The sequence below is a fragment of the Limulus polyphemus genome, unplaced genomic scaffold (genome assembly GCF_000517525.1).
Source record: "Limulus polyphemus unplaced genomic scaffold, Limulus_polyphemus-2.1.2 Scaffold83, whole genome shotgun sequence".
In the NCBI taxonomy this organism is placed as follows: domain Eukaryota; kingdom Metazoa; phylum Arthropoda; class Merostomata; order Xiphosura; family Limulidae; genus Limulus; species Limulus polyphemus.
The window spans coordinates 1,023,457-1,047,879 of NW_013665693.1; the positions used below are offsets into that span (position 1 = coordinate 1,023,457).

The following is a 24,423-nucleotide window of genomic DNA, read 5'->3' on the forward strand; positions in this document are numbered from 1 at the left end:
GTTATTAAGCACGAGCTACACAATGGCCTATCTGTCCTGTTCTTACCACGAGTATCGAAGCTCGATTTTTAGCATTCGTTATAAGCTCTCAGATTTATCGTTGAGCTAACGGGGGTGGGCTTTTTACATTGAAGGTAGAAATCCTCAAAGTAAATAAATTACCATTCATTTTAACGACAATATATTCATTTCTTAGTATCTTTTTTAAGGAAAATCTACAAGCAACTTAATTACAATTGATTATACAAATATTCAAAGCTTATTACCGAAGACGTTGATTTACTTTCATTTAACTATTTCAAAGTATCCATCAAAATTCTATAACTCAGATGAAAATACTGTAAACATCACTTTCTATTTTTTTACGAGTTCTTATTAACTTACAAGGTTTGCTCCACTAAAATAAAATTTAAAATATTTAATTTAGTTCAAGTTCGAATCTAATGTCGGAAATATAGTATATTCAATGAATGGGAGAGAGAAACATATACCTTATCCTAAAGATTCGGATTGATAACACTACGTCAAAACTTGCCAAATACAAATAAATAAATGTCCAATAGAGGTGAGAATTGTTTGGCCAGTTTTCTGGTTTAAGCCTCTTGGCGAGTCTTCTGCTTGTGCACAGTAGGTTCCTTGATGTTTATCATATTTCTCCCAGTCTCTTTGTATATCATTTTGTGTTTCATTTTAGAACATCTTATAGGCATTTCTACAGACGTGGAAAGTATTGTCGACATGTGGTTAACTGGGCTAATGTGATTAAACTGCGGCTTACATCTGTTAATCTTAAAACTATTTTATACATTGCGTTCAGTTCTAACATGAATTAAGATTTTAAAATAATGAAGAATTAGGTGACGCTCGGGTAAAAGTATGCTATTTTGTTCCTGGTTTCACATTTCTATGTTCACATAGACGAGTTTAGAACCGATTAGTGGTCAATCCACATGAATAAACAAGACACATAAATTGATATACAACATTTAAGGTCTTCTGTTTGGTTAGTTCTGAAAAACAGTTATCTCCATTTAAGTGTTAAAATGTGTTAACTCAAAAATTAACCATCAGAACTGGCACAAAAAACCTCTACTGTCAAACATCAAATTCTGTATCTTTCAAGAAAACTCAAAACTAGTCATAAGCACCTGTTTCAAGACACTTAACTATATAACCTATAATTTCATGATCATAACTACCTGTGTTTGAAGTTATAGTTTTTAATATAAAATATATCGTACATGATTATTTCTATGAGCAAAACATTCCTACATAGTTAAAATAGAATGTTATCAACGCAGCCTTTATTAATATGTATTACCTTTTACTGTTAAACAAATTTATCTTCATATTACACCAATATTTCTCTCGAAGCAAATATATTGGATGAAAAAGAGAAGTTTGTTTTTCTAATTGTGTGTTTATTAAGCTAATGAATTCAGCTACTGAGGAGATAACATTTCCAGCTAAGCAATACTTGGTATGACTAAAGCAATAGAAAGGCTATGGGATCAAAGTTAGTTCCTTCCCTGGTCACTTTATTTCTTTTCCTATCCATTTTGTTTCTTCTGTTTTCATGATATAAAAGACAGAGGTTGGGAGAATGTCCTATAGTTTCAGACGTTTGTTGCACGTAGTTTGGACATACTTAATTATTCTGAATAAAAGTCTCGATTCCTTAATTTCCATAACAGCAAATATGATATTATTAAATATACAGTATAAATCAGCAACCTGTTTTTAGATGCTTTAGTCATCAACTGCAATAAAAAGGCTGATTGTAAAGTTTTTTCACAAAAAAATAATAATTTCAAGTTTCTTTCACACTACGTTCAGTAACGAATGTTCTTTCAAGTGCTGTGGTATTAGTGATTAGATTTTGGTAAAAAAAAACAAACATGTTTTGTAAGATAGAAGAACTGTTAAAGGACTTTCAAGGAAATGGTGTTTACGATTCTTTGAAACTTCTCCCCTCTTAATCCTTTATTCAATGAATAAATGTCTTCTTTCTATTATCGTGGTTAACAATAGGATACGAATCTTAAATCTTTTACTTTCATATAACAGACTTTTCTAACAGGAGTTTAGTTTATCCCAGATTTAACCTTTAATGATTGTTTTCCAATTCACATTTACCAGGATACACCGCTAGCAAAATGTGCGAACAACTCTATGTATTAGCCATTAATATAGTGTAACGTATACACATAAACTATCTACGTAATTACCTGAACTAGTGGTACGTAAAAAAAGAAAGAAAAAAAAAACAACAACAAAATGTATCTTCCTGAGGAAAGTAAACTTGAAATAGTCTACTATATTTATGTTTACGGTCTGGATTGTTAGACATAAAGAAGTTAGTGAGGTTTTGTTTTAATTTAAAAAAATGTAGAGTGAAATTATATTGAGTATTGATTACGTAAAATAAAAATGTGATATGAAGATCGATTAAAAAGAAAATGTTAAGCAGATAGAACTAAAAATATAAAAACAACGTGGAAAATGATCCTAAATAAATAATAAGTATTAAGAAAGATCAGAGATAAAATAAAGAATTTATATCACATATGAAAAAGAAAAAACTTATTTTTTTTCTGACAGAGAACTAATTAATGGTCGTAGATCACTGATTCTAGGATCTAGGTTTATTCCACAAGGTAGAACGGTATTTAAAGTGGTAATCCAATAGCCTTCTTTTATTTCTCTATCAGCTTTAGTTTTAAAACCGGTTTCAATGCTCATAAGAATCACATTATTGCAAAATGATTGAGTTGGTTGAAGTGTAGGGTAAAAGAGTAGGTAGTTTTTATGAATTTGCAAGTTAGACAACTTACTTTGTTATATGAATGACAACCTAGTTGTTGTGATGTGTAATTTACTTTTGCATGAACAAAGATATCTTTAAGATTGCTCTTTTTAAGATATGTGAAAATTTTCTTCCTCTTCCTGTGAGGGGTTGTAGAGGTAACAGTAGCAGGAGATTTCCTTATACCAATAGATTTATGGTCTACCTAGAAAGCCAACCCTAACAGTAAAACCCTGTAAAATCCCACACTTAGATACGTTACATAGATGACGTATTTTTCTTTTGCACAGCCGGTTCTTAACCACTTAAAAACTTTATTTCTTATGCTAACACCTTTCAGAAAACAATTAAGTTTAACAATGATTACTTTCATACTAAAATTAACTTTCTTGTCGTTAATGCCTCTTCGAATGACGGGCTTCTACACTGTGATTTATACATAAAACCTATTGACAAACACAATATCTTCGCTACAAAAGCTGCCATTTTCACATAAATGGAATATTACCTAAATTCAAGCTCTCCGAATCAAGAAAAAATACATTCTGATGGAAAAAAAATTGCAGAAAGCATACGTGGACCTGAAACAAACCATATTAAAAAGAGGCTATAACGATACCGAAATTGACAGAAAAATTTAAAAAGCTAACAAGACTCGACGAAAACCATCCTTCAACATTTTTAATATTAAAAAGTCAAACGTAGTTTTTCTTGTTTTTATTTATTACTTTAAACACAGAAACTCTTTGCGTATTCTGAAAAACCATTTCCATTTACCATAACTGAATAATCTTTTGAGACAAATCTTTCCAGAAGTTCCTACAGTCTCCTTCCGGAAAAGCAGAAGTCTTAAAGAATATCCTTGTTCATTCAAAAGTAAATTACATCCTACCACAAAATGGTTGTCATCCGTGTAATAAAATTCTTTGTCTAACTTGCAAGTTCATAAAAACTACCAACTCTTTTACTAATAAATATGACCAAAACCACTTTAAAATTACTAAAAAGTTTGCTTGCATAACACACAACAGTATTTACCTCATACAGTGTAAAAAAACAACAACAAATCGTCAGTATGTTTGATAGACCCAAACGACTCTCAGAGAGCTTTTCAAGAACCATAAATCTTTTGTTAGCGTCGAAAAAAGCCACTCTGTTGCCCAAAGCTTCAACCAACCTGGTCATTCTTTTAATTATGTGATTTACATGGGCACTGCAACCGGTTTCATAAGTAAAGCTGACAGAGAAATACAATAAAGCCCCCCAGTGGCACAGCGGATGTCTGCGGACTTACAACGCTAGAATCCGGGTTTCGATACCCGTGGTGGGCAGAGCACAGATAGTCCATTGTGCAGCTTTGTGCTTAATTACAAACAAACAATAAAATAAAACTATTGGATTGCCACTTTCAACTTTGTGAAATAAATTCAGATCGTGGAATCAGTGATCTTCGATCGTTAATTACTTCTCTGTCAGAAAAATAAGTTTTCCTTTCTCATGTTATGTGAATGTTCTGTTTTTATCCCTAATCTTCCTTAATACTTATTATTTATTTAGAATTATTTTCCATGTTTGTTTTTCATCTTTTTAGTTATATCTACTTAACATTTTATTTTTAATCGATCTTCGAATCACAACTTTATCTTACTTTATTTAATGCTGAAAATAGTTTCCGTCGACATTTTCTTATTTTTAAAATAAAAACAAAACTATTCTAACCTCTTCATATCTAACATTCTACTTTCCTGTCGTATTGCACAACGGAAATGAAACACATTTGCAAAGCTAATCAAAACAGTTCCTTATTGTCATGGCGGCGTGCCATGACGTCACTCTACCCTTTCTCATACTCAGCTTTATTCGATGATGCCCAGTTTGCCTCCAATGAAGAAGGGCCCGTCTTTTATTTGTCTTTAATAGATTTTTGAACCTACGTGTTTTCCGAACACCTTGTATATTTCAAATATATTTGTTTGTTTCGGAATTTTCGCGAAAAAGCTATAAAATGGCCATCTTCGCATAGCCGTCCCTAATTCTGAACTTATAAAATAGAGGAAAGGCAGCTAGTCAACAACTCCATGTACCGCCTACTCTTGTGCTACTCGTACCTGACCTAATAGTGGGATTTGGCCAACTCTTATAGCAAACCGTGAATCTTCGGATTCACAGCACAAACACATACCCGACCTGGTTTTTAAATTCGTCGATTGCGATGAAAACATTATTATACTGTTTTTATTGGTAGCTAACATTTTCTGTTTAATATTTATAGTTTATTGCATATTTTATATCATGCATTTGGATTGTTTAAAACACTAAACAACATTTCATATGACTCTGGTAACAGCCTTATAGATTAAAATGTTACGGTAGAGTCATTAATCTTCGAAACATTTACATTTTAACACATATGAACAAAATTATACGTCAAAACAGTAATCATCACCACACTTGTGCTACTTGTAGAACTGTACTTTTCAACTTATAATCACTTATTTCGTTATGCACTTCGCACATGTGTAAACATAGCTAATGAGAAAGTAGCTCTATTTTTTTCATTTGTCCTAAATATTCACTAAGCTCCTAGCAACGCGTTTTGATCCTTATCCTGACACGTGACGCTGCATGCTTTGTGGACCGGAAGCATGTATTTCGCTACGTTGGCCGACATTTGACAAGAAGCCGCAAAAACCTGGGTTTTTTCGACAGTTTCTGATCAAAAAGATTGGTTTAAGAATGATGATGTTTTATAAACACGGGGAAATTAAACGAATAACGTACAGAGAGAGATGATTAACTAGATGATCACCTAACAAAAATTTATGAGCTTTCATTTTCCTGCTCGAAATCCTACCTCTATATCCAGCACAAGGAAACGTAACTTCCTGCTAAGGCGACCGTTTTTAGGGCTAACACGTAAATACGAATTCAAACCGTTTTAATCACGCGGTTTACTTCAACGCGTAGGCTACTCAAACAAACAAACAATATGTATATGTATATATATATATATACTCATGCGATTACCCTAGAAACTACAGTTGCGTAAGATATTTGCTAATATTTAATAAATCTATCACGAACTCTACACTATGAGTCGTCTACTTGCTTTACAAAATGTTGGGTTTTAGGACTTTGAGCTATTTTATCACAAACTTCCACATTAGAAAAGAATCCTCTACTTATATTCTGTCCTGATAAATACCGGAATCACAATTTTCACGTTCAGAAAGAAAGAACTGGACCGAAAAGGCCGTATTAGTAACAAATGTTATCAATTTTCTTGTTGTGACATGCAAGTATTTCCTTAAATTCATGATGAAAACAAAGGTAAGTTTCGGATGCTTTTCAAGCATTTTATAGAAAATATCAGGCGATATCTTTTTAGTAACTTTCCTTGGCTTTTTTTTTGTGCGTGAGTGTATTAAAATATATGTCACTCACTGGTCAGTTGCTTGTTTGTCATTAAAATAAAAATAAAATTCTTGAATAAATATGTTATTGCTGATTCGATCGATTCATTTGTACTATTTCACTATTTTGCAGACACTGTGACGGACTATCCTGTCCTAGTGATTATATTCATATATATATATATATTGTTACGTCTCCGTTCGTTAGTTAATTTTCCGTAAAAATTCTTACCGAAGAAACTTTACCGATACAAGTCCTTTCTTAAATAAAAATGGTTTATTCTTTCCGAATACAACGTTGCGATACACTTAATTTCAACAGTCGCTCTGTAACAAACGCTAAAATTCACAACGAACGTCTCACGTGCTGAACAATATTCTGCCGCATACATTCAATTACTCATTACCTTACGTTCTTTCTTGGCCGGTCTTATATATATACAAGACTACCCTAATCTAGTAGTCTCCCGACATTTCATGAAGGTTGGAGAAGGAAGTGGCGTGATACGAGCGTCACGTGACCTGCGTTGTCGTAACAATATATATATTAAAGGTTTCTTCACGATTTAAAGTAAGATTTTAAAAGATGGCTTTCTTGTTATCGTGTGTAAACAGAATATACACATATAATAATTAGAATAGAACACTATCCTTAAAGGGGCTGTTAGCTCAGGCGAATATTTATTTAATTTGTATAAATGCAATCAGCGTTTGAGGGGTGTAATACTTGCACAACGATTTTTGGTGTAATTCTTCGACCCAATTTCATAATTAATTAAATGAATAGGGAGGGACCGATCACTCCCCCCTGGACTTGTGTAGAGTGAGCGATCACTCCCTCCTGGATTTGTGTAGAGTGGGCGATCACGATCATCCTGAACTGCCAGAAGTAGAGAAGTTCCTATTTGGATCAAAATAACAACGAAAGAGAATCTAAGTTTTCATTTGTTAGAAATGTTAAAAAAATCACATTTTGTATAGTGTGTCTTGTTACTTCCTAACAATACCTTTCGTGTGTAAGTGATATTTTACAGTTTCAGGTTTATTGAAAGACGCCATTCTTTGCATCTTTCGGATGTGTTGATGCACGGCACGGGTTGACTCTGTGGTAGAACTCTTGATTTCATAGCTGCCGAGCCGGGTTCGAATCCTTAAGTTACCACAAAACATTTCCCTCAGATTAAGTTGTGAATGCGTTATATGAGTGATAGTCAATCTCTTAGCGTGGACGTTGGGTGGCAGGGTGTTGCGATTGGTTTCTTTTCCTCTGGTAAATAATTCAGAATTAAGGACAGTAGCAGATAGACTTATTAACTTTGCCATAAAATGCAAATAAATGTTGATACACACGTGTGATACACAATCACTGTCAAACGCCTACTTTGTAACAGTGTACATGACACAAGTGATCACTATTAGATCTTGTGATCAACATAAGTACTGTAGGTTATTGAACTGAGTAAAACGTATATTGTTCTGTACTGTCACCTAACGTTCTTGTAAACCTGAAACTGTGTTATCGGTCATAGTATTTACACACGGTAACTTGTGAGATATGAATATAATAGAGAGGTGATGAATAAATAGAGATACATAGTACAATCAGTCGAATGGTAGATAAACACTTGTATTTATACTATATTATACCAAAGCTATTACATTGAGATAAGACAGCCACCACAAATGGGCCCATCCCTACTGAATTTGCACGTGATCTGATAGCGCGGTACTACGTAGGGTCTATACATGTCAGCATCTGCCAAAGCTAGTCAGCTAGAATCTAGAGGTCACGAGAAATGTGGCTTACGTACCTTCAAAGAGTAATGACCAGTAAATGCTTTTGTTTGTTTGTTTTGAAGTTAAGCACAAAGCTACATAATGGGCTAGCTCTGCTCTGCCCACAACGGGTATCGAAACCCGGTTTCTAGCGCTGTAAGTCTTCCGACATACCGCTGTGCCACTGGGGGGCACGATTAAATACAGTAGTGGTGGTATGAGTAGGGAAGACACTTCAGTATACATGCTTATGTCCATACCCACCGGGGTTAATAAACAGGAGAAATGGATGACCAATGATAATATGGACAATTAGCCTAACCATTCAAAATTAAACTTTGTTGTATGCAAACGTTGAGGTATGATATAATTTAGAAGTGATAAACTAGAGGGAAAGCAGCTAGTTAAACACAAGCAACTGCAAAATCTTGGGCTGCTCTAATCAAATAGTGCGATTGACGGTCACGTTATAACACCCCGCAGCTTTCAAGCCAAGCGCCCTAACAGCTAGCCCATACCAGGTTCTCAATACTACCATTTGATTTATTTTGAAAAATAAGAAAGTCAATATGCATATTAATGTTTATAAAAACAATAATTTGAAAGTAATTCTAGATAATATAACACGTGTGTTTATTTCTTTGACTGTTAGAAACAGTAAATTAAAAAATACTTCTTTATTTGCTCTAAAATCCTTAGAAGGGGACTGATATGGCTTTAGAAGCAGTGGCGTAAGTATGCCCCCGCAGCCCTCGCAATTGCGAAGGGGGGAGTCAAAAGGAAGCCCGAAGGACCTAAAAAACTTTATATGAGGGGGCTCCATCTTTGGTAGTTGCGCCACTGCTTAAAAGGAAAGAGTATTTGGAGATAAACGTAATTATAATATTTTATTGAGTATTAATGTAGCTTTCTCGCCTTTACAGTAACTGCGTCTTTAATGTTGGATATTTTAGGCCATGTTACATATTAAAAAAGTTCATAGTTCAAGTAAAAGCTTGAATTACTGTAAAATATATAAAAAACTCCAATAACAAGCGTTTGTCTGGCGCTTATCAACGTTTGTTATGACACAGATTATACGAGTTGCTAGAGCGGAACATACGCAATTTGACCTACGTACACGTATACATACGTTAGTAATCTGAGTGATGTTGACCTGATTCCTGTGATGAGTGGGACACATTGTTGGAAAAATGGCGTTTTATACAAACATTAACAGGAGGATAACTTGGAAGTTAGAAGAACTGAGATAAGAAACGAATACACAGTATTAATGTATTTTTCACAGCCCCTGTTTTACAAGGTTTCATACGTGACTAGTCACAATGTATCTTTTCCCACTGTCTTTGGTTTTTATAAGTTTTTTGTACGTGACCAATAGTAATTTGTCATTTTTACAGTCTCTGATTTTACTAGGTTTCACACATGACCAGTCACGATGTGTCATTTTCACACTCTCTTATTTTATAAGGTTTTGTATGTGATCAGTCACGATGAAACATACAATCTAATTTAAAGCAAAATTTACTTAAGAAATAACATTATTTGTTTCATCATTTTGCAGGGCATGACAACTATATTTATTTTGTTCTAGGAACATCCCTTTGGAAAGTTTCATTTATTAAAATACAGGCTGTTCCATAATATTGCATAAAATATCACAATATCATGTTTTTATTCATTGAGTTAGTAAAACAGTAAGAATTATATCAGTAAAAATAACGAAATACAACTATCAGTAATTGCAAATTGTGTAAGAATTGACAGGAAAGAGTTCGGTAATACTCAGGCCTTGATTTTTTTCCTGCTTCAAAAATAATTTACGTTTAAACTATTTTAATTAAAGTAGAGCTTAAAATGTTCGGACTGTGAATCCAAGGATTTATGGTTCGCGTCCTGTTATTGCAAAAAAATGTGCTCCGCATTTTGAGTCATGGATACGCATCAAATCCGACAGACAAGAGTAGCTCAACTGATGGCGATGAGTACTATTGATTAGCTTCCTTCTAGCCCGTAATTCTAAAATCAGGGACAATTATGCGCACATAGCCTTTTTTGTAGTTTGGTTGGAAAGTGGTAAGTTTGTCATTAATTGACACAACAGCTGTTGAAAAGTGGTAAATGTGGTCATTAATTGACACAGCAACTGTTGAGAAGTGGTAAGTTTAGTCATTAATTGACACAACAATGTTTTGAAATTGGTAAGTTTAGTCATTAATTGACACAGCAACTGTTGAGAAGTGTTAAGTTTAGTCATTAATTGACACAACAACTGTTGAGAAGTGGTAAATTTGGTCATTAATTGACACAACAACTGTTGGAAAGTGGTAAGTTTAGTCATTAATTGACACAACAATTGTTGAGAAGTGGTAAATTTGGTCATTAATTGACATCTATTATTAGTTTTCTATAATATTTGTATGCAAATATAATACAATGTGAGCTGCTGTATTAACAAAGTATTTCTTGTAAGTCCAAAATCTGCAAAGCGACGTTAAATTTGGTATAGTGTTGTATGTTTATATAAGTATTCCACTTCATAAAGTATTCTTTATTTACCGTATTTTTCGGAATATAAGACGCACCCTTATTTTGAAGCTACAGTCGCATTTGAAATATTTTTATTGAACAAAAATTCAATTTGATACTTTACAAATTAGTATTTATTGTTCTAAACACAAAAGAGCTCAAAACATCAAAATAAGAAAATACCGTAAATCAAAAAAAGGTTTACTGTTATTTAGTTTGGTTCAAAATCTACAAAATCTTCATTGTTTTCACTGTAATTAATTTTTTTATTATTTAGGGAGCATTATAAATAGTTATGTTTTTAAAAGAAAAAAAAACTACTATTGTTATAAATAACACATTCAATTGAACTAAACGCCCCCCAGTGGCACAGCGGCATGTCTGTGGACTTACAACGCTAGAATCCAGATTTCGATACCCGTGGTGGGCAGAGCACAGATAGCCCATTGTATAGCTTTGTGCTTAGTTACAAACCTTAGTTTCGAGCTCATTCCATTGTTATAAAAACATAGTACAGACAGAATAATTCAATATCCATTTTATTTTCAAGGGAAGGTATTCCATGTTTTCTGTTTGTATTTTTTGCATCTAAAAACATGTTTAACGAAGGGATAATTTGAAAAAACTAACCCAGTGGCGTCACCTACTGAAATATCGTTAAAATGTTGAAAAACCACATTTTCGAAATTGTTTGACGAAATCTATGAGTAATTTCATTATTAAGAGGCTTGTAGAACATTTATGCATAAACTGGTGTGGTGTGAAGGTCACAGAAAATGTAGCAGCGACAGTAAACGAGGCATCCAAATCCCAAAGGTCAGCCTTCAGCTGCAGGTAATATACAGTAGAGGTGATTAGTCAAAATAGCTCATCATTTTATATGTATATAGCACGGCTCTAAAACCACATACGTTAATAGCAATCTTGTATAGTAACATTTCATTAATTCCATAACTATGTATGTTCTCATACATCGGTGAACACTTCATGGAACGCCTCTTGCGGGATTATAATTTCTGTATCAGAATTACAAGTGTTACAATAGCAGTTATTACATCGTTTTGAATATTAGCTCTGTGTTTTTATTAGCATCTTGTTGACTTTTTTTTCCCTATCTGTCTTTTGTAGATAAACTAACCCAGAAGTATATTATGATGAAACACTTCTTAAAGAAGCTGAAAAGTAATCAGTTCAGAAGGTTTTTGTGTTTTTGAATTTTGTCTGTGATCCATTGATGGAACTAAGGTTTAGAGTTTGGGCACGCTAACCGCCAGGCCACATCCAGCCCACTTCTGATGTTATTTACAGATTGGAAACCATCTAAAACAGTGTAGTAATTAACAGTTTTATGTTGTTGCAAAAACTCTGTCAGAAATTTAGTTAACGGTAAATTATTTACCGATGCTTGATAACATCGGTCTAACTGGACAGTTTTCTGTATGAGTTTTTGTTACCTTATAAAACAAACCAGTCTGCGAAATAGTATATTGTATATTGTTACGTCACCGTTCGTTAGTTAATTTTTCCGTAAATTCGTTCCGACGAAACTTTAGCGACACAAGTCCTTTCTTAAATAAAACTGGTTTATTCTTTCCGAATACAACTTTACGATACACTTAATTTCAACAGTCGCTGTATAACAAACACTATAACTCACGTCTCACGTGGCCAACAATATTCTGTCTGCATACATTCAATTACTCATTACACTGTTGTCCCGTCACGTTGTGAACGTCTTATATATACAAGACTAACACATGTCTAGTAAATGCTAAGGCATTCATGAAGGAACAGGATATTACTAGAAAGACTTGGCGTGATACTAGTCAAGTGACCTCGCTGACGCAACAATATTATTGAAATTAATATCACCCAGTAAAGTTGTTTTTTAAGTTATTACCAGAACCAATCTTCTAGTATCATTTAGAATTTGGTGAACCTTATCTCAATAATCTGGATATAAGGATATTATTATATTGATCAGGTTTAATATTTAATATATATCGATTTTTCCACTGTTATTTCAACGGTTACAATTTCCCTTACGTTAAATTACTTAGTTGTTTTCTTTGGTAAAATTATTGTACAGATGATAAAGCATAACCTGAAAGTTGTGCAGTGGGTTTCCTAAAGATCGTCAGTTTTAGTATAGAAATCATAGTTAAACAAAGTCTGCAAAGAATTCTCAAAAACTAAATAAATAGTAGTATTACTTCATTTACTCATCATGAAGGTAAGTCTTCTTTCCAAAAATACTTGGATTATTGTTTCTTTTTTCTGATCCTGCGTTTTTTTGAATATCACGAGTAGTAGTATTCCTTGGTGAGCTTTGTTGATGGGTTGGTGATAGCTTTCTAATCCTTTAACAGGAATTTTTTTATTTGATAGGACATAAGAATAATAGTTATAAATAATCGTATCAGTTTGTGAAGTAAAAGTGTGAGATTGCATAGGATAAGTACTTCTGAAATTCTTCATTTTACATAACTGTATAATCTTAATTTCTGCTTGAAATTTATTACATTTTATTTACCAGTAAAGTGGTAAAATAACCTCTAACCCACTAATTTGTTCATAAACTTTTGTTGTTTCTGTAAAGATTTTCTTGGATTTCGAACAGTGGCTCCCCAGTGGCACAGCGATATATCTGCGGATTTACAACGCTAGAAACCGGGTTTCGATACCCGTGGTGAGCAGAGCACAGATAGCCCAATGTGTAGCTCTGTGCTTAACTTCAAACAATGGCGCCATTTCAGCAAAATCTCGAGGGAAGGGCCAAAGTTGAACCGTAATTTTTACAAAATACATGAACTGTGGATGACGTAGCAGTTTTTGGAGTTCATACATCAACTGTAACAACTATGTAAGAGCTAGAGGGTTATGAGGAACAAAACTAATATTAATAGAATTCTGAATACTAACAGTTGCGTTGGTTCAGAGTTATAGAATACTTCAAACGTTGTGATATGCAGGCATGCTATGTGTTTCCTACCTCCTTATTTTATAGATTTTTTCTCCAAATTTCTGTGTATACTGGACATGTATCCTTAATATAAGTCGATCAAGTAAGCCACTCACAGAACTAGGCCAGTTAACAAGAATGTCATGGGAAAGATTCCTGTAAAGTAGAACATACTGTATAGAAATAGACAGTGATTTTTTACTCTACCAAGTTAAGTGATGCTTCAAGGATACAACATCCTTCATTTTGCAGCGAAAGTAAGCATTAGTAACGTGGGTAGCGCATGCATCCTGAGAAAATAGCATTGTTCTTGTTAGCATATGATGTCATGTTTTCTCAGTCTGGAACACGATTAACTTGATCAAGATTTAACATAGAGATTGACTTCCTAGCTCTCCAGCAAAGGCAGCAAAAAGATACACTTGTTTTAAATCCAGATTGTTGTTTACTGTAAATACAGATTGTTTCACTGTATTTAGCATGTTTTCAGTATCTTTCTTTGCATTGAACTCAGTAGAGGTCTGATAATTCAGATTTTGTTTTTGCTCCATAAATCATTTTGTATCAAAATCTTCTATTGTTCTACGACTCTTATCTGATTACTCGGTGAATCTGAGAATATTAAAACATGTTAATATGATTGTTCTAAACTTCTTACTATTTGTAGAATATTTTTGTATTATGATAATTAGGCGTATACCAAAGTTTATGAATGTGAATATTGAAGATCGTAATCTCAGGCTATACTCGTTTGTGATGATTTTTGACGTTAACGACTGGATAGATTTTCACGCAGTAATATTTCAAATTCGTTAACGATATTAAAAAGCTTGGAAAAGCTGACACTATGAAAACAAAATAATTCAGAAGGAGAAAAATTGATTTTAGTAAAAAAGGTTTGTTTGTTTGTTTTTGAATTTCGCGCAAAGCTACACGAGGGCTACCTGGCGAGCCGTCCCTAATTTAGCAGTGTAAGACTAGAGGGAAGACAGCTAGTCATCACACCCACCACCAACTCTTGGGCTACTCTTTTACCAGTGAATAGTGGGATTGATCGTGACATTATAACACCCTCACGGCTGAAAGGGCGAGCATGTCTGGTGTGACGGGGATTCGAATTCTCGACCCACAGATTGCGAGTCGAGCGCCCTAACCACCTGGCCATGCCGGACCTCATATTATACAAACTAAGATGTAAATGTAAATATCATGTGAGAAATCCACATTTTAATACTACATTTTTCACATGTGACATAAATGTAAGACAACATTTTTAAAATATGTTTTGCAAAACCCAAAACAAATTTTCAGTGAACTATAGATAATGCTGATTTTATTATTAATTTTGAAGCTTGGAGTTTTTGATTCTATCCGTTTCATCATAAAATTAAAATTGATTCTAGAGGGCGTTACGAATATTTTAAGAAAGGCGATCTGTGTTAAAAAAGAGAACAGACAGTATTATGACGTTAAATTAATAAATTAAGTTTTTTAGAAAAATATAGCGATATGTCTGCCGAAAATGTGGTTGGAACAGTCATTATTTAAATGGGCAAATTGTAAGTATTTTATTTCAAAGTAAATATATAAAAACTTATGACGTATGTAAATTTTAATTTGTAGTCGCTGTGGTGTCAGTGTCAGATGACTGTTAGTGTTATGATTTGTAAGTTATAATTTGTATGAGTACTAATACAAGTAATAGTACTGACGCTTAACTTGTAGTGACTTGTAGTTGTAGTCTTAAAATAAACGAAATGGATAGGTTAAAACATAAAACAATATCTGTAATTAACGTTTCAAAGTAGTGTAATTTGATTGGAGTTAGCCTTAACTTAAGTTAGGGCTAGTTAAACTTATAAGTTACAGTTTATAAAATGATGTTCAGAATTGCAACAAAGATATACTTTGTATTGTAAAGGTTGATTTCTTTGTTTTACCTTTGAAAAGTTATGAAAGTACAGTACTTTATCCTCTTTGAAAGTTGTCTCTGAAATTGAATGCAAAAACAATGAGATGAGAATTTATATATTAAGAAATATATATATATATTTATATATTGTGCTTCCAACTTTGTAAGGGAAACTAGAACATTCTGAGGCTTTAAGCTTAACTTGTTTAAGTTTACACCTAAGGATAACATAATTAAATAGGCTTATTCATGGGAGGTATAAAATCATCCCATTAATTATTGGCCTGTTAGTCTTACAATTTTACATCAATGGTGAGAAATGTTTTTGAAAATCTGAAAGATGCTTTACAAGGTCATTTAACGAAGTTTACAATTTTATTGGATAGTAAACATGCTTTCACTAGAAGGAAATATTGTCTTATTAACCTTTTTAAATTCTTTGAAGAAGTTATTAAGGTAAGAGTGTGGATTTTTGTATTTAGATTTTCAGAAAGCATTTGATAAGGAGACAACATAAAAGGCTTTTTCAAAAATTATGTCTTTAGGTGTGGAGGGAAAGGTGGCTCATTGGATGAAAATGTGACAGGATGGAAGAAAGTAGTGTGTGGCTATAAATGGAGTTCAGTCAAACTGGATTAATGCTAGAAGTGGGGTACCTAAGGCTCATTGTTAAGATCTTTGATCTTTTTGATTTACATTAGTGACATATATTAAGGAGTGGTCAGTAAATTACATAAATTTGCTGATGATATTAGGATATTAAGGGTTGCTGACTATAAGGAGGCTACTACTGATTTACAAAAGGATATAGATAATATAGTGAGTTGGATGGATGAATGGCAGATGGCTTATGCTTTTAATAAATGCAAGTAATGCATGTGGGTTATCACAATTTGAATTATAAGTATAATTTTGATGGGAATAATCTTAACTGTGTTATGGAAGAAAAGAATCTTGGTGTAGTGGTTGATCAGTCTCTTAAACCATCCAAGCTGTGTGTTTGTTGCTAGTGGGAGGGCAAATACGACTGTAGGTTGTTTCTACAGAAATAATGAATATGAGTCTAAAGATGTTATAATGTCATTGTATAATTCATTGGTTATGCCACAGTTGAAGTAGTGTGTTCAGTCTTGGGCTCCTTACCTCATAACGGATGTTAAATTGTTGGAAAGGGTTCAGAGGAAGGCTACTAAGATGATACCTCAGATTAAAGATGGTCCTATGAGGATAGATTAAGATCTCTGAAGTTGTTTTCTCCTAAAAAAAAAAGAATTAGAGGGAATCTGAGATGTTTAAGATTGCTAATGGAATTGATAGTGCTTATGCATCATCTTTTCTCATACTTAGTGATGAGAATGATAGAACTATGGAACACAAACTTAATGGAAAATTCTTTCTTTTATTTAGAATTCAGTTTTTTAAACGTTTACCAAAAAGTTCCGTAATTGTATTCTCAGCTCATGAAGAAGCCACTTTATAGGTGATTCCTTCAGTGGAAGACCCTATGTTGAACATTTCAACTGTAGATGTGCATTCAAGATCTTCACTACTATAGATAGGTGCAAGCTTTGACTTTAAATATGCAAATTTTTTCATTTGAGATAAGGTTTTAGTACTCTTGTGATATTTTCTATCTTGTCTTCTATTAAATATGATTGAAAATAAAAATTTAAGATGTAAAGCAAAATTTTATGATCTAAGCTATAAAACAAGTAACAAAATCTTGATGTTATGTTGTTACTTATTTTGTAACTTAGTTCAGAAAAGTTCATTCTACATTGATTGTGAAACAAGTTCTGCAACTGATATAATCTGAACCTTATCACTCAATATTTACATTGTATTCAAATTCAAGTTGAAAAAAAAGGAAAACCTGTTATACAACTGACATGTATTAAACTTGATAGCATTTTTTTAATTATTAATTAAAGTAATATTTTTCCAAATGTGAACATATTTTTTATAAAAATAGTAGTTTAATTAGGCATATATAATGATATATATATATATTTGGTAATTTATGCAAGTTATTATGAACTTTGAACAAAATCTAATTCACATAGCACTGACAAATATTCATAATTAATACACAGATGTCACCTCATTTTGATAGCTGTCAGATTCAAGCTGGAAGGTTGTGGAGTTAAGTGTTAATTTTAGCCAAATGGCAAAATCCCATTCATTTTATACAAACAGATGGTAGTTAAGTATTTGAATGCAACTTCTGAAATGCTAGAATGAATTCTGCTGTACATATGGAACTATTTTGTTCTGTTGCCCTTGTCTACAGGCATTACTCACTTTTCATATTTGTTTGTGCTTCTGAAGAGTTTAATATCTTTCTATCGTAGGTATTGTAGTGCTGTGGTCTGTATACTTGGTTTTCATTGAGACATAAATGTTGGTAAGCCTTTTTTATTTTAATGTATTTGTGGTTATGCAGTGCATTGTGATATATTGTTCTCTTTCTACCTGATGGGTATTTTTTTGTTTTTTATAGGGCTATTCTTATGTTAAATTATCTTTGTCTTAGTGAAATGTATATTTACATTGTTATATCTTCCTTTAGAATTTTTATATCTTACATTATTCTACTATTTTGGTTGCATCAGTTTATATCCACACAATGTTCTTTTTGTCTTATCTAGCCTCTTACACTTATGTGGATATGTCATTTTATATCAAAATGTCTTTTTTTTTTCTATTAATACTAGCATTATGGTTGCACCAGTCTATCACCAATACCCTTTTTTCTTTCCTTATGGCTTATTTGTAGTTTTTTGTTTTACATTAGATATACCACTGTATAAGAGGTATAATTTTATGGCTTATTGTTTGTATTATTATTATGAATGCAGTATTTTGATCTAATATTCCATGCATTTTCTTTTAGTTTATTCTTAATTTTGGGTTATTATTTCAAATGCACCAATGTATTTAATTTTGTTTCCTTTGCTTATTAGAATTTTTATAACTCAAAAAAATGAAATTTTTTTGTATTTCTGTCCATCTCCAGTTTAGTGCTTCTTCTTTCAGCCTTCATATTTGTGGTTATTTTTGTTTTGATATTAAGTAAATGATAGTTTGCATAAAAGTTTGTTGTGAAAGTACTTAATTTGAGAAATATATTTTATTATAAATATATGCTCCCTTCCAGTGGCTTAGCAGGAAGTTTGAGGGTTCACACTGATAAAAACAGGGTTTTGATAATTGTGGTGGGCACAGCATAGACAAACTATTGTGTAGCTTTGTGATTAACAAAAAACAAACAATATACAATTTTACACTTTCTTTCTTTGCCATGGATGTTATTCCCAAATGTTATTCTTTTTAATGTAGTTCAACTAAGAATTATTAGTCATGTAACTATTAAGGAAGTTTTATTTTCTATGTAATAATGTATTTTCCAGTACTAAATTTTTTTAAATTTTATTTGCAAATAAAGGAATATTGTTAAACAATAAAAGTTTGTTACCATTTGCAAAAATGTTTTGTTGAAATTAAACTTTTCAATTTAAGTATTTTAAAGGTCATTTTTCCAAATGTCATGTAAAACAGATAAAAACAAGATAAAAATAATTGACAAGATATTGTACATATAACTGCTGACAAAAGGAAGCAAGTTTTGCCAATTCTTTAATCTTCTAGGGCATGAAATTAAAAGCAGTAAACTAGAAAACTGCTGATTAGTGTTACAGTTTTGCTAGTAAAAGTTAGTAGGCACCAGAAGAAACTGCTAGTACACATTTCAGAAGGAAGATTCACAAATTCTTACTGTTGAGTATACAAGCTACTACAGTTATGATTAATTTTTTTTCCTTTCCAATGCCATACCTGTTTTTCAATTCACATTTGAGCTGCATGGCATTCTCAGGCTAAGTATGAAGAAATGTGAATAGCTTAGATCACAGTTTAAACTTGTTTAATTGGTTGGCAAAGCAATTGGCACAGGAGCTAGCCAGCTAGATTCATCATACCTCCTCTTCAATGCAGTTTTACCAGTAGCATGGTTAGAATACTGTGCCTAAATGGTTGCTCATTGGAGGTAATAATGAAATATGAAGTAGCATAAACTGTACATTTTTTCACACATTTCTCTTAATGTGTTCATGATTAACACAGATGTTAAGCCTGTTTGCTTCTTATGCCTTGTCAGCTTTCGATATTTAAAGCGTGTCTTTTAATAATCAAATGCTTGTTTTAGTATAGGGTGACTCTCCTCAGTGGGGTACTTTAAACTTTGTTGATCCAGGTGATAGTTTTAATGCAAGTTGTACAACTTTTAACTTTTGTGAAATAGTTAAAATAAAATCATTGATGCATGTTATTAAAATATGTTTTAATATCTGAAAAAAACAACATAACACACACACTTTATACACATAAAGAGGATATATATACACACATTTATCAACATTAAATACATAAAATAATTATGACACAGTTACAGTTTAGAGAATAAAGAATGTTGTTGCTGGTATCAGTCCCACATTTTCTAGTGTTAAAAAATAGCAACCATTTGATAGTGCATTCAAAACTTAGGACCAAGGCCTGTCTTTTGTAATTTAGTAAAAAAAGTTTCCATTTTGTTTTTGAAGCTAAAATTTGAAATGATATAATTGTATTTGTTTCCCACCTAGGTTCTTGTGGAGAGGTGTGTTCAAACTGCTGGCTTTGTGCCTATGTGTTTCAGTAGGTAACAAGCATGTTGGAATCTGATGATCCTCCTCCTAGCATCATTACTCTTCTCCCTCCATTGATGAGACTATCATTTTGGAATATGATGGAGGACAGATGTGTAGACAATTGTTCAGGACATGGGGATTGCTATCAAGGAGTTTGTTTTTGTGAAGTATGAAATGTAGTAGTTGTAATTAGAGCTGGGCAATTAACTAAAAAATGGATATAATTAATTACCTATGAGTATTGATTGCCTGGATTAGTGGCATATAAAATAGTCAGCTAACCAAAATTATGTTTTTTTATTATTCCACCTATCCAAATAATTGAAATATTGCCACTATAATTTTTCATTATTTTTGATAAATTTAAGGTTGTTGTGCTTAATCGATTAGGATGATGATTCACCAAAATAATCAACTAATCAAAATTAGCATTTCTCATTATTACTATTTTAAAGTATTTAAACTATCCAAATTCTTGGGTGAGAACAATTTGATTGGTTGAATGTAATTGGTTAATGAGCCCAACAGTTAATCAGTTACAAGATTCCACTAATTGTCCATCTCTTGTTGTAATAGTATTTGGTATAATTTTTTCAGAATAGGTTTATTCAGAAAATATATTTGTTTTTTTTTCAAACTTATTTATCAAGAACAAAGCAAGAAAAAATAAGCATCATGTTGAGTTCATTTAGTGAGAAAAAATGGAAATTGCTTTAAATTGTAATAAAATAAAAACTTAGATAAAGCTTCATTAGTTTCTTTTTTAATCTCTTTACATTATTCTTTGATTATTTTACATCTGAATGTGTGTTATATGTTATTGTTGTTTTTTTTTAATATCTTAAATGTTTGTTTTATTAGTTTTCTCAAACATTTTCATTATAATCTGGAAAACGATTGTTCTTGTAATGCCTAAACATATAGGGGTATACGTTTACAACTGATTGGGTCGAATAAGGTACTACATCAGTATTTTAATTAGAAGAATCTTCTTTACGAGGACTTCGTGTTCGTTGGCCTTAGTTATGATCTTTAAATATGGTAAAATGTTTAAAAAAATGAAGAATACCATTGAAAATGTTGTGTTAAATCTTTTTAAAACATAGATATGATTTTAAGAAACAGTATATCTATTAGGTGCAGTACAGTGGGGGAAGCTGCACTGATCCAAACCTGGGATACTTCATTGCATTCTCTAGTATATTCTACATAATAAGTGTTGTATCTTTTGTGCAGTTGGTGAGTATATTGTGAGTTGGTGGCATCTTAAAATATTTAAATTGTTATGTAAAATATAAATATTTGCTAACATTGTTAGAATAAGTTGTTCTGTTTTGTAATATAAGTTAAATGTGTTAAAGTGATTATTAGATAAGCCACATTGTGTAATATATCTTTTCCATTTAAAAAAACATATCTATTTTAATTGTTACAATTAGTGCAAAAGTAAACACACATCATTTTTTGTTCCATTTTTATGCTGTGTGTGTGTTGTCTTATTTCTCATAGTTTACAACTAGTTTGCTTGTGCATTGTCTCTAAGTAGTACCTCATACATGTGGGTTCTTGTTCTGTTTCTTAGTTACTATGTGTGAAATCAGAATATGGAAGAATGAAGTCACCATCTGTGTTAAAAGCATGTCGAATAACAACACAAAAAGCATTGTATATTTTAATATGTATAGCCACATCTATCAGAGGCTTTTATTTCTCATCTCCGGTAAGCATTTTAATTCATTAAACACTACCTTCTATTCTATAGTTTGCTAGTTAAACAAAAATATTTGTTTCTTTTTAAATGTGATGTACAAGTAAGTATAAAATTGCTTTGGAATTAATGCAGACCATAATAAACCTTTCACCATAGTATGCTTTAAGTATATTAACTGTAGTTGTTATAGGTTGAATAATTTCATATTCATACTATTAAATATTGTAACAGACATACAGCTGCCACTAAAAACATGTATCAGTTTTAAGTACCTTCTTAATGACTAAACCTTCAGTGGATAATAGTCTTGGAAGATATATGTTGGTAACAGGAGATACCTCATCTAACCATTAGCCAATACCAAACATTGGTTATCTAACCAGTAACCAATACCAAACATTGTTTATCTAACCATCAGCCAATATCAAACATTGTTTATCTAACCATTAGCCAATACCAAACATTGTTTATCTAACCATTACATGGTGGTTAAAGGGTTGACAAAAATGATCGAGCCTGTATACGGAGAATTAATAAATTTTTCATTCATCAGACTTCTAATAAAAAAATAAAAAAGTACTTTCGATGCTACGTGGGGCTTAAAACGAACAATGTTGAATACGTTTGTAGCAAAACAAACTTAGACAGATATAAGACATGAAACAATAATACAGTAAATATATGAAGTTAAAGAACATAAATATTATAGCTGTTGATTCCAGGGAAAGCCTTTAGATAAAGTGCCCTTTCTCAACATTTATGTGATTACTTTAGGGTTAATTTCTCAGACCTATGTGATTTATTGTTTGTATTTTTCTTCTTTTGTTATATTTATTATCAAGTTATGTGGACTTATAATAGGTTTTATTACCATTGCGCAACACTATAATGAAGTTAGTCTTTAATTTTAATTTTTTTTCCAGGAGAATGCAGCACTTCAGTGGACGTCTAGTTTATTAAGTGCATATTATCCAGTTCTTATTACAGGCTCCTCTCTCATTGTTTGTTTTTGGGCTGAGGTGAGTTGATGGATGTTCAGAAAAATTGCATTAAACAATTTAGAACAATTATGATATTATGGCCATAAAATAATTTTCTTTCATTTCTTATCCATGATGCAATTTTAAGTAATCAAAAAGTATAAACTTGAAATATGTTCACACATGCTTAATTTTTTCTATGTTGTTAGTGACTGAAATAGTATCTTGATATCTGGAAAGAGAACTTTGCTTTGTCACTGAATTTCACTAGTAGTGTGTTCAGTGTATACACTAAAAATTTAACTTTGTGATAGTACACTAATTTGTGAATTCTGATTTTACTGTTTTGTTGAATGCAGGTTTTATAGTCATCTAGCACCATTTAAACCAAAAAATGTATGACTTTATTCCTCATTAAATTCTGAATATTATAAATTCTTTTCCAATTCTATAACTGTAGGCTAAGGCTAATTGTGTCTTTTATCTTGGTCGGTAAGTTGTTAGACACAAAAATCTGATTCAGCTTAACTCTTTCCATACAGGGTCAGTCAATATGACCGACCTTGTAACCATCAGAGTTTTCTTACTATAACTTTTAACATGTTTTGTGTATCTTTCCAAAATTTGGCAAGCTTTCAGTAAACATTACAAGTCTTTTGTACAAAAAAATCACATTTCTTAATTAAGTATTTTTACTAGAGATTTCTAAATATATTGAGTCAAAGTGTTGACTGCTCTGAATGTAAAGCAATTTTCATGTTAAGATGAAAAACAGTTTTCTTCATCTGAAAATTTTCAACTTTCATTTGCATAACTTCTAAAACCTCTTAAATAAATATCAACTTTTTCTTCAGTAAAACTTTATATTTTATCTGTTATTTTCTTTACCTTAACACTATACAGACTCGGTAAATTTGCCAGACTTTGTAACCAAAACAAAAAAATGAAATAAATTTAAATTACCTTTTCTTTCTAAAATATTAGCAAATTAGAACAGAAAACTACAATTGTTTATCCTAAATAGTTTTAGGCTTATAACAGGCTACATTTGTTTATAGTTATTGTTTTATTATTATTATTACCCTATTAACTATGTCTGATTATAATCCTGCCGTACATGTTGTAAATCACTTGGCGAACCCATAGCTCACTTTATTGTATTAACTCTTTCAGCATGGGCTTGGACCTTGAGCCCGACCTCATAACCATTTTATGCTTGTTATAGTTTTCATGCTATAACTTTTAAATTAGTAAGCATATGTTAACGAAATTTGTCAGATTATCAGTAAAAATAACAGTGGTTTCATACTTAACATATCAGATTTTTTTATTAAGTGTTAAGGTTTGTAAAGCAATGTTTTTCTCATGCCTTTTTTTTATTTTTGCATGTTGCCTATCCAACATGCAAAGTAATTTTAATTTTAAGATTAAAAATATTTTTATGGATCAGAAAATTTTCAAATTTCACACGTGAAATCTTTATAATGTCCAGATAGTTATCAAACATTTCTTAAGAAAAAACTTTATATTTTATCTGTTATTTTCAGTAATGAATCTGTGTATGGGTTCGATAGAGATGACTTATCTCATAACCATCATCAAAAAATTTGGAAATAAATATAAATTATGCCTGTTTCATTCTAGAATGA

At 31.9% G+C, this 24,423-nt stretch overlaps 1 protein-coding gene across 5 annotated transcripts in view; it reads left to right on the plus strand.

Annotated features, from left to right (window-relative positions):
* Positions 1-5,731: 5,731 nt before the first annotated feature.
* LOC106467879 overlaps positions 5,732-24,423 on the plus strand; it is a 36,649-nt gene continuing 17,957 nt past the window's right edge. Inside the window, exons 1-6 of one of the 5 annotated variants that reach the window (XM_022396816.1) lie at positions 14,931-15,045; positions 15,944-16,050; positions 20,039-20,250; positions 21,221-21,322; positions 21,666-21,803; positions 22,718-22,813. In XM_022396816.1, the coding sequence (XP_022252524.1) occupies positions 20,104-20,250; positions 21,221-21,322; positions 21,666-21,803; positions 22,718-22,813 (483 nt within the window). In that variant the 5' untranslated portion in view covers positions 14,931-15,045; positions 15,944-16,050; positions 20,039-20,103. Of the gene's footprint in view, positions 6,137-14,930; positions 15,046-15,943; positions 16,051-16,823; positions 16,958-17,749; positions 17,803-20,038; positions 20,251-21,220; positions 21,323-21,665; positions 21,804-22,717; positions 22,814-24,423 lie in introns of those variants that run through there. The other 4 variants (XM_022396797.1, XM_022396801.1, XM_013928265.2 and 1 more) reach the window with 4 other exon arrangements.